This window comes from Pinus tabuliformis, chromosome 5_1 (assembly GCF_031772625.1).
Source record: "Pinus tabuliformis cultivar Carrire ecotype Pingquan chromosome 5_1, CPIR1, whole genome shotgun sequence".
NCBI classification, from domain to species: domain Eukaryota; kingdom Viridiplantae; phylum Streptophyta; class Pinopsida; order Pinales; family Pinaceae; genus Pinus; species Pinus tabuliformis.
Genome location: NC_142305.1, coordinates 185,639,540 through 185,654,745, shown reverse-complemented (window position 1 = coordinate 185,654,745; position 15,206 = coordinate 185,639,540). Strand labels below are relative to the sequence as shown.

The 15,206-nt window shown below is 38.8% G+C and overlaps 1 protein-coding gene across 1 annotated transcript; it reads right to left on the bottom strand.

Annotated features, from left to right (window-relative positions):
* Positions 1 to 11,009: 11,009 nt before the first annotated feature.
* On the bottom strand, positions 11,010 to 11,894 carry LOC149164028 (uncharacterized). Its single transcript, XM_089429344.1, has one exon. The coding sequence runs from the start codon at positions 11,892 to 11,894 to the stop codon at positions 11,010 to 11,012; it is 885 nt and encodes a 294-aa protein (XP_089285470.1).
* Positions 11,895 to 15,206: the final 3,312 nt, after the last annotated feature.

The window sequence follows — 15,206 nt, the reverse complement described above, 5'->3', positions numbered from 1 at the left end:
GTAAACTCGAAAATAGGAGAGTCCTACCAAGCTTACAAAAAATTATATTAGTTAATCAAATTTCTTAATTTTTGGTGATGACATTCAATAATACAATATTTTATTGGTTGTTTTATTTTTGTGATGAAATATTTGTCTTTGTTATTTTTATATTTAATTAAGCTATATTTAAGCTAAGTGGCGGGTACTAGCTACTATGTAGCTCTTTTTATTATATTAAAAATATATTTTAATAAATTTAATTATAAACAATTATATATAATAATAAAAATAAAACACACACACATAGATACATGTGTGTTAATATAAACAATATTAGCTAATCATATTTCTTAATTTTTGGTGCTCGCATTAAAAATTACAATATTTTATTAGTTATTTTATTTTTGTGATGAAATCTGTCTTTGTTATTTTTTTGTTTAATTAAGCTATATTTAAGTTAAGCGACAAGTACTAGCTACTATGTAGCCCTTGTTAATATGTAATTATTTTTTATTCTTTTATTATGATTATACTATATAATGATATAGGGAACAAAAATATTTAACAATAGTGAAGCACTACGTAAAGATGTGATGGAACTTCAGCTAGAGTGTAAGGAAATATTTAATTCTTGTAGATTAATCATAGAGTAATGTCGTTTTTGTATTGCCTTCTTTTAATTAATCTAGTGTATTGGATGTACATGTAATCTATCAAAGCTTTGGCCAAAATCAGTGGCATTGGTGTTTCTTTTACCGCAAAATGGAAAATTATGGGGATTTGGACGATGATTTGAAGCATTCAAGGAATTATAGTTTTATTAGCAAGCCTAATACCCAACTCTCAGATCAGAGATGGTGTGCTTGGGATTTCATAGGCATGACCTAGAAATTGGTTGGTGAATTGGGTTTGGTTGGGCAGATTTGACTAATAAGATCAGTGTATTTTTATCCTCCTCCCTCCAAATCAAAATTGACACTTGACACTGCTAGAAAGTGTGTTTTCGTTTAAAGATTTGTAAATCTCATCCTATATGAAAAAAGAAAGATTCTAATATTTAAATTTTGAGATATTTTTATTTTTCATTGGTTTTTAAATTAATTTATCATAAAATGAAGTTTTATTGGGTTTTGAAAAATAAATCTATACAGATATTAGAATAATAATCTATATTTTTATATTTAAATGTTTTAAAATTAACTAATAATACAAATTTTATTATTTATTATACAAAGTTTTAATATATATAATTGATATATAAGTATTTTTGACACGTGACAATACACATGGAATTCTCTCGGAAGTGCCATGTCGTTTAAAGTTTTCTAAAAAATTTGTTGTACATTTGACGACACAGATTTCCTCTTTCTCTTTTTATTTGAAATAAAGCAAAAGTTGAGCACCTATCGCAACAGTAAGGGCACCAGTGGTCCATACCAAAAGGGTTCCACAGCAGAACGGTTCCATTTAAAAAAAAAAAAAAAATTTACAATGATTTGTGGAAATGTTATACATCTTTTAGTGTTAAAGCGAAAGTGAGTCCAGGTAGCCGCAGCTTGCAGGAAGGGTTTGAAACCATCTGGATTTTGTCCAATAGCGATTTGTTCATTTGAAGGTTTCTCTTGGAGCGACAATGAGTTCTCATTTGTTCAGTGCAGCTGTCCGAGCAATGTGAGCATAGCAGTGTGAGAAGTGTGGTCAGCGGTGAGAGCAACGAGCAGTGAACAGTGTGAGCAGTGTGGTCAACAGTGAGAGCAGCGAGCAGTGAGCAGTGAGCAGTGTGAGAGCAGGGAGATTTTATGCAGCAGAAGTATCGAGCAATGAGTAAGGAGCAACAAATGCATTCAAACATGACAAAGGAACAAGAAATTTCAGAACATGTGGAGACAAATGATTTAGGACAAGTGAAAATTGCCTCATCCGCCAAAGCTGGGAAGTGGGTTTGGGTCAATGCCAAACAATATCGAGGCATTTTAAAATGAAGAATAGCCCGTCTAAAATGGGAGCAAATAAGGAATAAACGGTTAAAAAGAAAATTACTCGAGCCCTTCACAAAAAGAACTCAAACAAGTCTCCTCTACAAGCATGTGGCAACAAGAAGTCCAGAGGAAAATTCATTGATGATTTTGCCTTATATAGTCCCACATCCACACCTCTCACTTGGTCATCTGATCTTTATGTGAAAGAATTGTTAAATGCAAAACAAAGGTTGGAGGTTTTAGAAGCTAAAGGGCAGGAAAGAGATCATAAAATTCATATAATAACAGTTGAGAACAAGGCTTTAGCAGAAAGCAATAAAGTTTTAAAAGAATAAGTGGCATTGCTATAGGAAGATCTCCTGATAGGGAAGACAGAATGGCAATGCATGAAGGCGGATGTGCAAAACATAAAGAAATCTGTAGTTGACAGTACAGAGGTGGTGAATGTGAAATCATCTCAGGATAAAGGGAAAATGATTGCCCAAATAAACAACCATGAAGAGAATGCAAGAAAAAAAACGAAAGGAGGTTCCACCAAAGTTTCCAAAACTTGGGCTCAAATTATTAGCAATTTTGCTAATAAGGAAGGAGAAACAAATATTCAGGTTAACAACATGCAAGATAGTGAAGGAAAGGAAAGACAAAATAGGGCAGCAAACATAATTATTAAAGGGGTGAAAGACTATGGGAAAAATGAATGTACTCTTGACCTTGCAAGAGACTTCTTGAAAGACAAGTTGTTATGGCAAGGAAAAATATGCCAAGCACGGAGGGTGGGTAAGTTTAATAGGGAGAGAACCAGGCCCATAAAAGTCATTATGCCTAGCTTGCATGATAAATATATCATTCTAAGTAACAAACATCTCTTGAGGGGTTCTCTTTTTTTCCTAAAAGAAGATTTAACTGTAAAACAACAGGAGGAAAGAAGGGAGGAAATTTTAAAGGTTAGGGCAGCGTGAGATGAAGGCAAGAGAGCATGGATTTATAAAGGCAAAGTTGTGATAGCGTGATTTGGACCTCCTTCCAAAACAGAGCAGCAAGATGGTAGTAAAGAAGAGGCAACAAACTCTTCAATAGGAAATCAGAAGGCAAGGTCAGTATGGGAAAGCAGGGACAAAGACTCAATGTGAGTCTTGCATGTCAAAATAAATAGCAATCAAGTCATACCAAGGTTTCCTTAAGATCATTTTGTTGGAACTGCAGAGGTTACCCATGGAGACGAGGACCTGGGTTAGGGCCTATTGCAAAAGATAGAGACATAATTTGCCTCATAGAAACACATGAGCATGAAGGGTGCAAAACACCTCGGTTTGAAGGATACTGGAAGATGCTAGTGTGGAACAAGTTAGCAGGGAATGGCAAAGGGCATGGGGGTATCATGGTTTTAGTAAGGGAGAAAGAAGGTCATCTCATTCAGTTAGAAAAAGAAGACTCAAATAAGAAATTCATTTGGTTTAAAATATCAGCAAATGGAAACCACATTAGAATTGCAGCATGATATTTTGCGCCGCGGGTTTCAAAAACTACAAAGGTGGAGAGCTTGACCACAAAGATCCATTTGCAGCCTTAAAAGAGGGTATTGCGACATATTCGCAGCTAGGTGAAGTCCTTATAGTGGGTGATTTCAATGCTAGGACTACAAGTGAGCAAGCTAGCATTCTTTGTTGTAAAGATGATTGTGACCCTATTTGGCTTACAGAAGAAAGTAATCATCAGTGGGAAACAATTTCATAGGACAAGGATTGAAATCTCTTTGGTGAACAATTGCTTACTCTGTGTGGGTCTTTTGATTTAGTCATTTGTAATGGGTTGACTAGATGGGCAAAGTCCGGTAATTTCACTTGCAATACTTACAATGGAGCAAGTGTGGTAGATTATGTAATTTGCTCGCATGGTTTGTGTGAGAACATGGAGGAAGTTTTGATTGGAGATCAGCTACGAGACTTGAAATCAGATCACAAGCCAATTTATTTATGTTTATCTTGGATTGGAAAGAAACAATTAGAGTCAAAAATTCAGTATGTCCAACAAAATCTCCCCCACAGGGCAGAATTATTTTGACCCCAGAAAATTGTAATACCTTCAAAATGACACTAGAGAGGCACTTCGAGAAGGAGAAAATTACAATTCACAGCCTTCATAGTCGTGAATTAACACATTTAATTCAATGCGCACTTGCAAAATGCAAAAGAGCAAAAATTAAGAAGTGTGAAACAAATTTCTTTCCGGTTAATGCTTGGTTTGATGAGGAATGCAAAAAGGCAAGGAGAATGTGGAAATAGTCAAACAAGGATAACATAAAGCTCAAAGCTTACAAGCAGTTATTAAGGAAGAAAAAGGTCGATTTCATGGTTTCAAAGAGCGAAGAACTAACCTTCCTTGGGAAAAATAATCCCAAATTATTTTGGAAGGAGCTCCGACCGAAAAAGATACAAATTGGAAATAATATTACAGCTTCTAAATGGTTTGACTATGCAAGACAAATCTATGAGTAGGTTCCCAAAGTTGACCCTACCCCCTTGGTCAACACTGATATTGAACTCTTCACAGTACAAGAGATAGAGATGGGTATCAAGAAGTTGAGTGTTGGAAAAGCAAAAGACTTAGTTGAACTCCAAGCATAATATCTAAAGTGGGGCTCAAAGATTCTTGCACCTCACATTACAAAAATATTCAACATCATACAACAAGGGCTCCCCACAGATTGGACAACTACTCTGGAAATACCTATTTTCAAGAGCGGTGACGTCAATAATCCCTCCAATTATAGGACCATCATGATAAACCCTTTGTTTGCAAAGCTATTTGGAAGCATGCTAGAAAACAAAATTAGCAAGTGAGCAGAAGAAAGAGATAAGCGTGCTAAAGAGCAAGCAGGTTTAAGGCCTAAACATTCCACAGTTGATCATTATATAACTTTAAGGCACATCATTGAAAAAGTTTGGGAGAAAAAGGAAGAAGTATTTTGTTTCTTAGTTGATTTCAGAAAAGCATTTGACTCGGTTCCTAGGGATAAGCTTTGGCACAAAATGGAGGAACTTGGGGTTCCTAAACATTTGAGAGCAGCTGTGCATAGGCTGTATGAAGAGGTGAAACCCAAAATTAGAACTTGAGCAGGAATTTCTAAAAGTTTTAGAAGCGATATCGAGGTCAAGCAAGGTTACCCACTGTCTTCTACCCTTTTTGGTTTATATATCGACAAGCTTGAGGAGTGGTTAAATTTGCAAGGGGGTGATGGTATCTATTTGGGCAAGTTTGTTATAAGGATTCTTTTGTATGCAGATGATCTTATTCTGATTGCTAAATCGACTCTTGGTTTGCAATAGCACTTACTATCCCTTGAGCATTTTTGTAGAAGTGTGGGGATGCAAGTCAATATCAGCGAAAAGAAAGTAGTGGTCTTCTCTAAGAAAAGAAAACATAACCAACATTTCTACTTTGAAGGCAATATTCTGGAAGAAGTTGCGGATTACAAATACTTCGGAATTGACTTCAACAAAAATCTAAGCTGGAATGGTTGTAGAAAGAAAAGAAATTTGGAGGGTTAGAAAGCATTTTATGCTTTTCAAAATAGGTGTAGAGAGGCAGAGTTATGTGACTGGAAAACCACTCAAACTCTTTTTGGGCTTTTAGAGATTCTGGTGATTCTCTATGGTTGTGAACTATGGGCCAGCAGTACATCCGACATGTAGTGGAGACAAATTGAGAAAATTCAGAAGCGTTTGATTACAAACAAATTTAAGATTAAAAGTGTTGTTCCTTATGATATCTTGTTAAGTGAAACAGGAATTGCTCCTATTGAAGCCATTGCTATGGTGTGAGTCATAAGATATTTAAAAAAAATGAGCAAATGGAACAGGGTAGATGGCCTAAGGTTGTCTTTAATGATAGACTATGCAAGAGCAAAAAAACTTGGATGCAGCGAAATAACAAATGGTTTAGTAAATGGGGTATTGACTTGAATGCGTGTCCCATAAACAACAAAGAGATAAAATCTTTTGTTATGGAGCTAGGAAGAAAGAAAAATTACTATATTGAAGTGTTTAATCCCACTCATAGTCATCAACCAAAAGCATACATAAAGGCCAATATCTCTTGGAGAGCCAAAATTCTTATTGCTCAGTTAAGGACTAATTCTCATCCGCTCCATTGTGAAACAGGGCGCTGGAAAAGGCCAAAGGAAGTGTGGGAGGAAAGAGTATCAATTTTTTATTCTTCCGGAAAAGTGGAAACAAAAAAACATTTCATTTTATAATGTGAGGCCTTCAAAGACAACAAGGAAAGTTATGCAGATATGCTAGCAGCTAGCTCTTGGGATAATCTATTTAGTGAGGGGTTTGTCGAGAAGCTGGGAGCATTTATTTTGAAGCTTCACAGAAAAAGGGTTGAATACATCAAGCAGATGAAGAAGCAATATGTCCCATAGACTATCTTTAGCCTCGTGGACGTTAAAAATAATTTCTTTCTTTCTTTCCCATCTTAAATGAAAAATGAAAGATTCTAATCTCTAAATCTTGAGATATTTTGATTTTTCATTGGTTTCTAAGTTAATTTATTATAAATTTAAGTTTTATTTATTTATTTTTTTTAACAAGGTCAATACTATTATATTATAAAACAACAGTGGAGGGACAAGGTCCCAGTACATTTAGAGAGGGGAAGATCGGTGAGGGAGGTGCAAAAGGGGAGCGCAGTCCCATCCTCCGAATCACTGGTCTTGATTCTTAGGAATTGAAATAGAAAATAACTATATTGACGGACAAATTGTCCTAACAGTAAACAAAATTTACAGAGCATAGAAAAATTGACAATGAGGTCACCAAAACTGATTGACCGAGTCCTCAGGAGGCTTATCCTTCTTGTTGCTGAGTTTGGTCAAGGCTTCGCCTTGCTCACTTTGATTCAGCGTCTTTATGTAGCTCACAGCTTCTTCCAGATGCTGACATTTCTCCTTGAGCCCTTCAATCTCAGCTTTCTGCTTCTCAAACTTTTTCTTCTTGGATTTGTTTTCATTTTCCATCTCAGCCCGGAGCTCGTTGAGAGTTTTGATGAAATGCCCAATCATAAAGCAGTTTGCCCGATAGAGTACACAGTTGTTATTGTTCTCAATCTGTTCCAGGGGGTTGCCAGACATTTTGGTGACAGAAGAGGTGATATCCTTATTGTTGTTCTGATGCTGAAGACTTCTGAACGTGATTGAGTGGGAGGTAACAATTCTCAGATTCGAGACAGAGTTGTCTCCCTGCTTCAAGAGCCTGATGATGCCCGAGAGATTCTTGAAGTTCAGGCCGTCACAAGAGATGTGCTGAAGTTGTTGCCAGCGGGGGAAGGAACTTATGGGAGAAGGGACGAGTCTGCAGGGAAGAGCCAGCCAATGGGGATGGACACTGTGTCTTCTGAAGACCACAGGCCCGACGAGAATAGAGGAGGAGGAATGATGGGGAGGCTGAGAGAGATACTGCGGAGGGCGAGTAGAGGAACTGGGCAAATGGAAGAAACAAAGCACAACTGTGGAGACCTGAGACACCCTGTAAACAATTCTGATCGAAAACACAAGAGCAGAAGGGAAATTAGCTGAAAAAATGCAGAACCTTAAGAAAAACAGGACCCAATTACCTCTGCCCACGCACAGTGAAGAGAACGTGTTGTTATTACTCTTCGGAAGCCACCTTAGACATTCACTGCGACCTAGAAACCTTCTATTATCATTGTTGAGATGAATCTTCTGGTGTGGAAGCCTTATCCCGAGCTGGTTCTTATAATCCATGGTGTGTAACTCCTCGTGAACCATCCCAGCAATGAAATCATGACAATTCATGACAAGATGCGAACCTCTGCACATGAAGAGACATATACCAACTACTGTCTTGTCTTGAGGGTGAGATTTATTCGGCAGCAAAATACGAAGCCTGTAGTTCTGATCAGAGGAGATATTCCTCTCAGCTCTAGGTGGATTTTCTATGTTTATCATGTCAGGCATATGAGGGATAATCTCCTTCTGAATCTGCGTTGTACTGTTATCCCCTTTTTTAAATTGGCTGTTATAATTCCCCAAGTCTTGAATGATAAGCCAGACCGCCATCGAGGGGTGATTATGGTATTGGTTTGTCATAGACATCCTAATTTTCTCTAGCTGTCCCTACCCCTCTGTCCACCGCCTTGTTGGCGAAAGCATCTGCAGCTTGGTTATGGGCTCTTAACACATGTTTGTAGACAACTTTTCCTAGCAGATTAACATTATCGTTGATTCTTTGCTTAATTTTATTCAAGGCTTGATTTTTGAAATCTCTTCCAGCTTCCATTGCAGCTATTATAATTGCAGAATCCCCAATGATGATTGGATCTTTCGCCTGAAGCTTTGTGAGGATGTTTGTGCCCATAAGCAAACCATAAGCCTCCGCCCTGTTGTTTGATAGAGTCCCCAGCCCCCATTCATACGTGGATACTATTTCGCCTTGCTGATCTAGGATTAGCCCACCTGCCCTAGCTCTTCTAGGGTTGTTCTTTGAGGCTCCATCAAAAAAGAGAATGTAGCTTCTTTGGTTTTTGATCCACCCCTCTATTTCCCTTTCATTGCCCCGAAGCTTCCAGTTTTTATGGTTGTTTCCAATCATCTTTGGAATATGATTCCTAACTGGGCCATCCATGGGGATTTTGTTGTACCAATCCTTTTCTACTTGTTGCCAACTGGTTTGATTTGAATGTGGCACACCTTTAGAGCTGACTATTTCCGCAATTTGGGCCCAAGTTTTGGCTAGAATGGAACCTGAGCTAGGTTTTCCCCCTTGAAGATGCATTTGTTTCTTGCCAACTAGATGTGCCAGCAAAGGGTGGAGGGGAGACACTTCCAGACACTCATGATGGCAGCCTTATTTTTCTTGGCATAAGGGTAGCTATGAGTCCAGTTCTTATTTAAAGGAGACAACTGCTCAATTGAGTCTATATTCAAATCGAGGGGGCTGATAATTTGCTTCCAGCACTGTCTAGCTATAACACAGTTCAAGAAGAGGTGTTGGGTGCTCTCTTCTTCTTCCTGGCAAAGAACGCACATAGAAGGCCCATGAATGCCTTTTTTCCTCAAATTCTCAGCTGTAAGTATCCTGCCTTTCAGCAAGGTCCAAGCGAAAAACTTGATTTTAGGAAGGCATGCATTCTTCCACACAGCTGGCCAAAGGCTCCAATTATCATAGTTGTTATGGTTTCGAAGGAAATTGTATCCAGATTTGACAGTGTAAATTCCTCCGCTAGGATCCCAAATATAACTGTCCATTCTCTTTTTATTTATCGGAGCTGAGCCATAGAGCAGAGCCTTCAACTCTTCCCACTGAGCAGAAAGACGATTTGGTAGAGGAGGCTTTTTCCAAGCAGTCCATCTATTTTGATCCCACTCCGAGATGGAGAATAAGGAGGATATACCCTTCTCCTCCAACCAGTCTTGGAGATCTCTCAAATTGTGATTTCTTTTTAAGGGAGTTGTCCCCATAATTCTGTCGTTCCAAATGGAAGTGTTTTCTCCATTCCCAGGATTTTTTGAGAATTGATCTTTAATGTGAGGAATAGTTTTTTAATAAGCCTCCAAATTTGGGTGCAAGGACGATCAGGAATCAGCTCATTGAGCAGCAAGGACCTCTGCCCGTTGAGATATTTCCTAGCCAAGGCTTCTCCCCACCATTGAACCTGCCCATTTAGCATGCGCCAGACTAGCTTGATACTAAGAGCCTTGTTTGTTAAGTTTGGGAGGCGGATGGAGATGCCTCCATATTCGAAGGGAAGAGTCACTTGATCCCACCGAACCAAACTGAACTTTTTGGAGTCCTGCCTCCCACCCCGCCAAAGGAAGCCTCTGATTATAAGCTCCAATTGCTTGTGTATGCTAGCTGGAGCCAAAGTTAATGCAAACTGATAAATTGGCAAAGCCGAAAGAAGAGCTTTGATTAAGATGGTTCTGCCAGCCAAGTTTAACCACATCATCCCCCAGCTTTGGATTTTCCCCCTTACTTTCTCGATTTGTTTATTCCAAGTCTCTGTCTTAATCCCTTCTTTGGCCAACGGTAACCCCAAGTATATGAAATGACTCCATTTTTGCTGAACTGGGATTTCCATGATTTGGGAGATCCTTTGCATGATATTGTTTGGCACATTCTAGGTGTATATTCTACATTTTTTATTGTTCAAAAGACCTCCAGAGGCAGCTAAGAAGTCATCTAACACCTTTTTGAACCTTCTAGCTATAATACTAGAGGCACCCCCAATCAGGAGAGTATCATCAATGAAGAGAGAGTGGTTAATTTCTTTAACCCCTCGTGCTATTCTGATACCAATAATTTCCCTTTTGATTCTCTGGTTTTCCAGCTGTATACTGAGCGTTTCTGCCATAATGATGTAAAGAAAAGGGGAGAGCGGGCATCCCTGTCTCAATCCTCTAGTGTTGTGAAAGTATCTGTTGGGCCTTCCATTAATCAGCGTTGCAATCCATGGATTGGAGATGCACGCTTCAATGATCCCAATAAACTTGGGAGAAATGCCAAACTTTTGAAGAGCTGCAATAAGAAAGCGATGGCAAACATGATCAAAGGCATTAGCCATATCCAATTTTATGACCATACCTCTTTCATTGTTTTGGATGCTACTATGGATGGCTTCTTGTATGAGGATCACATTGTCAGTTATTTGCCTTTTTGGGACGAAGCCCCCTTGGTTTTCCGAGATGATACAAGGCAGGATTTTTTTTAATCGGTTTGCCAAAATCTTAGTGATGATTTTGTATGAGGAGTTGCATAGGGAAATTGGCCTAAATCTATCGAAGGAAATGGGATTTGGCTCTTTGGGGATGAGGGCCAAATGAGAGGTTTTGGTGTTTTCGCCCACTTTGTGTTTTTTGAAGACATTCTTAATCATACGGACCAGATCTTTTTTAATTGTATCCCAGTGGCTCTTGTAGAAAGCAATGGTGAATCCATCAGGGCCTGGAGCTTTTTCCAGGTGCATGCTCCAAATAGCCTCCCTTATTTCTTCCGCTGTTACCTCCTTCTCAAGCTCATTGTTTTGCTATTCACTAACTTTGCTGCTAATTTGCTGAAGAAAATCAGCGTTGTCCACTTGTTGCTCCCCAGCTGTGAGGAGGTTTTTAAAATAGTTATGAGCTGCCTCTTTTATTTCTTCTCTTCCCTTTATTTCCTGTCCTTCCACTTGGATTTTGTCAATTTGATTGCCCACTCGTCGAATCTTGAGGTTGTTGTGGAAAAAAGCAGTGTTCTTGTCCCCTGCTTGAATCCATAGACATCTAGACTTTTGCCTGAGTTCCTCCTCTTCATGTCTATTTTGCTTGTAGAGGGCCAAAAACATTTTTGTTTCATGGGCTTTGTCTTGTTCAGTATCTTGCTGACTTTCTTTTTCTTTGTTCCACTTTTCCAGCTTCTCTTGCAACTCTGTTTTTTTTTCCTTGTCCCTGAGAGCTTCTTCTCTGGCCCATGTTTTTATTTTTTCTCTCACATTTTTGAGCTTGGTTTCCCATACATACTGTGGGGAGCCCAACACCTCTGCGTCCCAACTTTCTTTTATTATGTTCCCAAAGCTTTCTTTGTTGTCCCAAATTTTGCTATATTTGAATGGAATCGAGCCCTGATTTTCCCACTTATCCAGAATGAGCACAACCGGCTTGTGATCCAATGCTGAGGCATGCACGATTTTGCTCTTAATGGATGAAAAACTTGCTGCTATATCCTCTTGAATCAAAATTCTGTCAAGCCTTTCCTTGATGTTATGAACACCCGTTCTTTTGTTGCTCCATGTGAATTTCCCGTTGCTAGGATGGAAATCAAGCAACTTGTGCTCAACAATAATATCCTCCAAGGCTGCTCTTGACGGATCGCCAAAGTATTTACCTCCCAGCTTCTCCTCTATATTCTGAATCAGATTTAGATCACCTCCCATGACTAGGTTATCTATCTGCTCATCTTGTACCTCTTCTTTTATAGACTCCCAGCATAAAGCTTTGTCTCTGTAGTGATTTGGTGAGTAGATGTTTATAACAATATATTTGACATTTGTGTTCTTCTTTATTAAATCTGTCCTGACCCAACTGTTGTTGAGTTTTTGGCTGACAATTTTCCAACTCCATTTGTTCCACAACGTGCCAATGCCTCCTGAAGCCCCATTGGAGTCTATGGCTATTCCCTCATAATTTTTTTGTGTTGCTATCAAGTTTTGAAACTCTTGGTTGCTGATTTTGGTCTCTTGGATCATTAATATATCCGGCTGTTCTTGCTTTATTAGATCTCTTGTTGCATTGAGTTTTAAAGCAAAACCCAACCCCCTGTTGTTCCAAGAGACCAAAATCATTATTTACTTGGTTTGTGGTGGTTCCCAACCTTGTCCTTCTGCTGCGTTTTCTCCCCACTTCCTTTCTGTTTGCCGAGGAAGGTGTCCATTGGCTGCTGGGTGCCAATGGCCATATCCTTTGCTGCGGCCTCATCTCTAAGTTCTTTGTTGGATTTCCTCCTAGCTTTTTTTGGTTGTTCCAAAGCATTGTTTGTTTCTTTGACTTTATTTCTAGTGAGGATTCGATCAATGGAGGGGGGAGGAGGAGAGAAGCTGAGGGGTGGGGATGAGATACTGGCTATAGCATTGGGCTGGGGAGGGGAACGGGGGGATGGAGGGTCTTCATCCAGGAGTTCGAAGGGATTAGAGGATGGATCGACCGAAGGGGCTGGGTTTATGGGGGGGTTAGAGGTAGTAGCAGTATTTCCATGAGATTGAGTGGGGTTCTGAGTAGCTTGTTTATTACTAGGTTTCTTCCTTTTCACTTGTTCCCAATCATTTTCTTGGGCTTCTACATTCTCAACCATCTCCACATCCTTTAGTTTGCTACACCTATTTGCAAAATGACCATACTCATGACATACCTTGCATTTGAAGGGAATTTGCTCGTAGTCCAGCTGTTGGATGTGCATCCATTGATCCACCTTGAGTTTTATTGCCTCCGGAAGCCCTTTTCCCAGATCTACTTCCACACAAATTCTGGCACAGGCGTGCATGTTGTCTTTTGGTTCGCATCTATCGATATACTTGCCTACCACATTCCCTATAGCTTTGACTGACTCATCACCCCAACAGTGGAGAGGGAGATGCGGCAGCCTGACCCAGACCGACATTGCATTTGGAATGTCCATCTCGGGGTCAAAGTCCGGAGACCATCTATTCAAATACAAGCCTCTCGAGTCCATGAAGTATGGTCCATTCCTGAATATGAGGTTCCTATCTTCTTTGGATTCGAATAAAAATGTATAGTATCCCCTTCCACAGAACCTGATGGCGATTTTCCCTTGTATGTTGGCACTCCAGTTTCTCTCCACCCATTTTTGGACTGCTCTGGGGAGGGCCACAGACCTGTAAACTGCCCAACCAATCCCCGTTCAGCCAAAGAAATGGCTACTTTTCGAGGGAGAGTTGGAGGTAAGGATATCTCAGGAATGTCATCTAGCTTTTTGACAAATTTGCTTGAAGATGGTCTGGCTTTTGGAGCTCCATGATCTGCTATTAGAGAGGCAAAAGCTGCTTCTTGGTTGGATTCTTCATTCGAAGAAGGGGAGCCATCCCCAGACAAGAGAGGCATGGAGCGGAGGGAAGCTCAGCAGTAGGAGGCTGCCAAGCCCGATGGCGGAAAGCAGAGGTCAACCCGATAGGAACGAGCCAAAGGTAAAAGCCAGAAGGAAGGGTGGGAGCCCAGCAGCAGCAGGCTGCCAGGCAGGGCAGCTGCAGGAGGCAGCGCGAGAGGCAGAGGCTAGGTCACGGGCGCAAGCGCAGCCAGCAGCAGTCCCTTTCAGGAGGCTCAGTTATAAATTTAAGTTTTATTGGGTTTAAAAAAAAATCTATATATATATATTTTAAAATATTTTAAAGTAAATCTACAATAATAAAAATTAATATTTATTAATTTTAATATATATTATTAATATATAAGTATTTTTTATTCTTTTATTATGATTATACTATATTATGATATCGTAAAAGAGGGAACAAAAAGATTTAGCAACAGTGAAGAACGACACAAAGATGTGATGGAGCTTCAACTAGAGTGTAAGGAAATATTTAATTCTTGTAGATTAATCATAGAGTAATGTCACTTTTGTGTTGCCTTCTTTTAATCAATCTGATGGATTGGATGTGCATGTAATCTATCAAAGCTTTGGCCAAAATCAATGCCATTGGTGTTGCTTTTACCCCAAAATGGCAAATTATGGGGACTTGGATGGTGATTTGAAGCATTCAAGGATTGATAGTTTTATTTGCAAGCCCAAGCCTGAGATCACAAACGGTGTGCTTGGGATTTCACAAGCATGACCTAGAAATTGGTTGGTGAATTCAAGATTGTCTACTTTAGAAGATAACTCCTATTCCAAAAAAAAAAAATGTAATTGCAGTCACCATGGGTGAGATGTGCTACCCATTTCACTTAATTTTCTTTTTTTCTCTTCTAAAAAGACTTTTATATTATCACGGTTCCCATATTTACAAAACTTAGAACCTAGAAGTTCAAAACTAGCACAAAAATGAACTTAACGAGAAAACGATTAATGAAATTATATTGTTTTTCCTAGAAGAGTGTCTCTCTTTCCACCTCTGGAAGAGCGTCACTCTACTCCAGTTCCACCTCCTTTGTTGGCATTCCCATTCCTCTTTCTCTAACACTGGACTGTACCGAAGGAACTGACAATGATGTCTTTTTGAATACTGAAAATGCCTTCTTCAATCCTAATAGTAGCCTAACAATGACATCTTTCTGAATACTCAAAATGCCTTCTTCAATCCTAATAGTAGCCTAATTATGCTCATTAGTCGTTAAAATCTAACAGGTGGAGTCATCTTCAGAGATTTGTATGCCCCTTTCTAATGTCTCTGAGTAGTTGTAGATATTTGTCATCTACATATTCTTATAGAGAAACAATTTTGATGCACTCATAAAAACGATTAATAATGCTTACATTGAAGTGAGTGGAAAGATAATCTTCCCAAATCTTCTAGTACTTCAGTTTTGATTTTTCATTGGTTTTTAAATTAATTTATCATAAAATTAAGTTTTATTGGGTTTTGAAAAATAAATCTATAAAAATATTAGAATAATAATTTATATTTTTTATATTTAAATGTTTTAAAATTAATTAATAATAATAATATTATTATTATTATACAAAAATTTAATCTATATTATTAATATATAAGTCATTTTTGACACGTGCCACTACA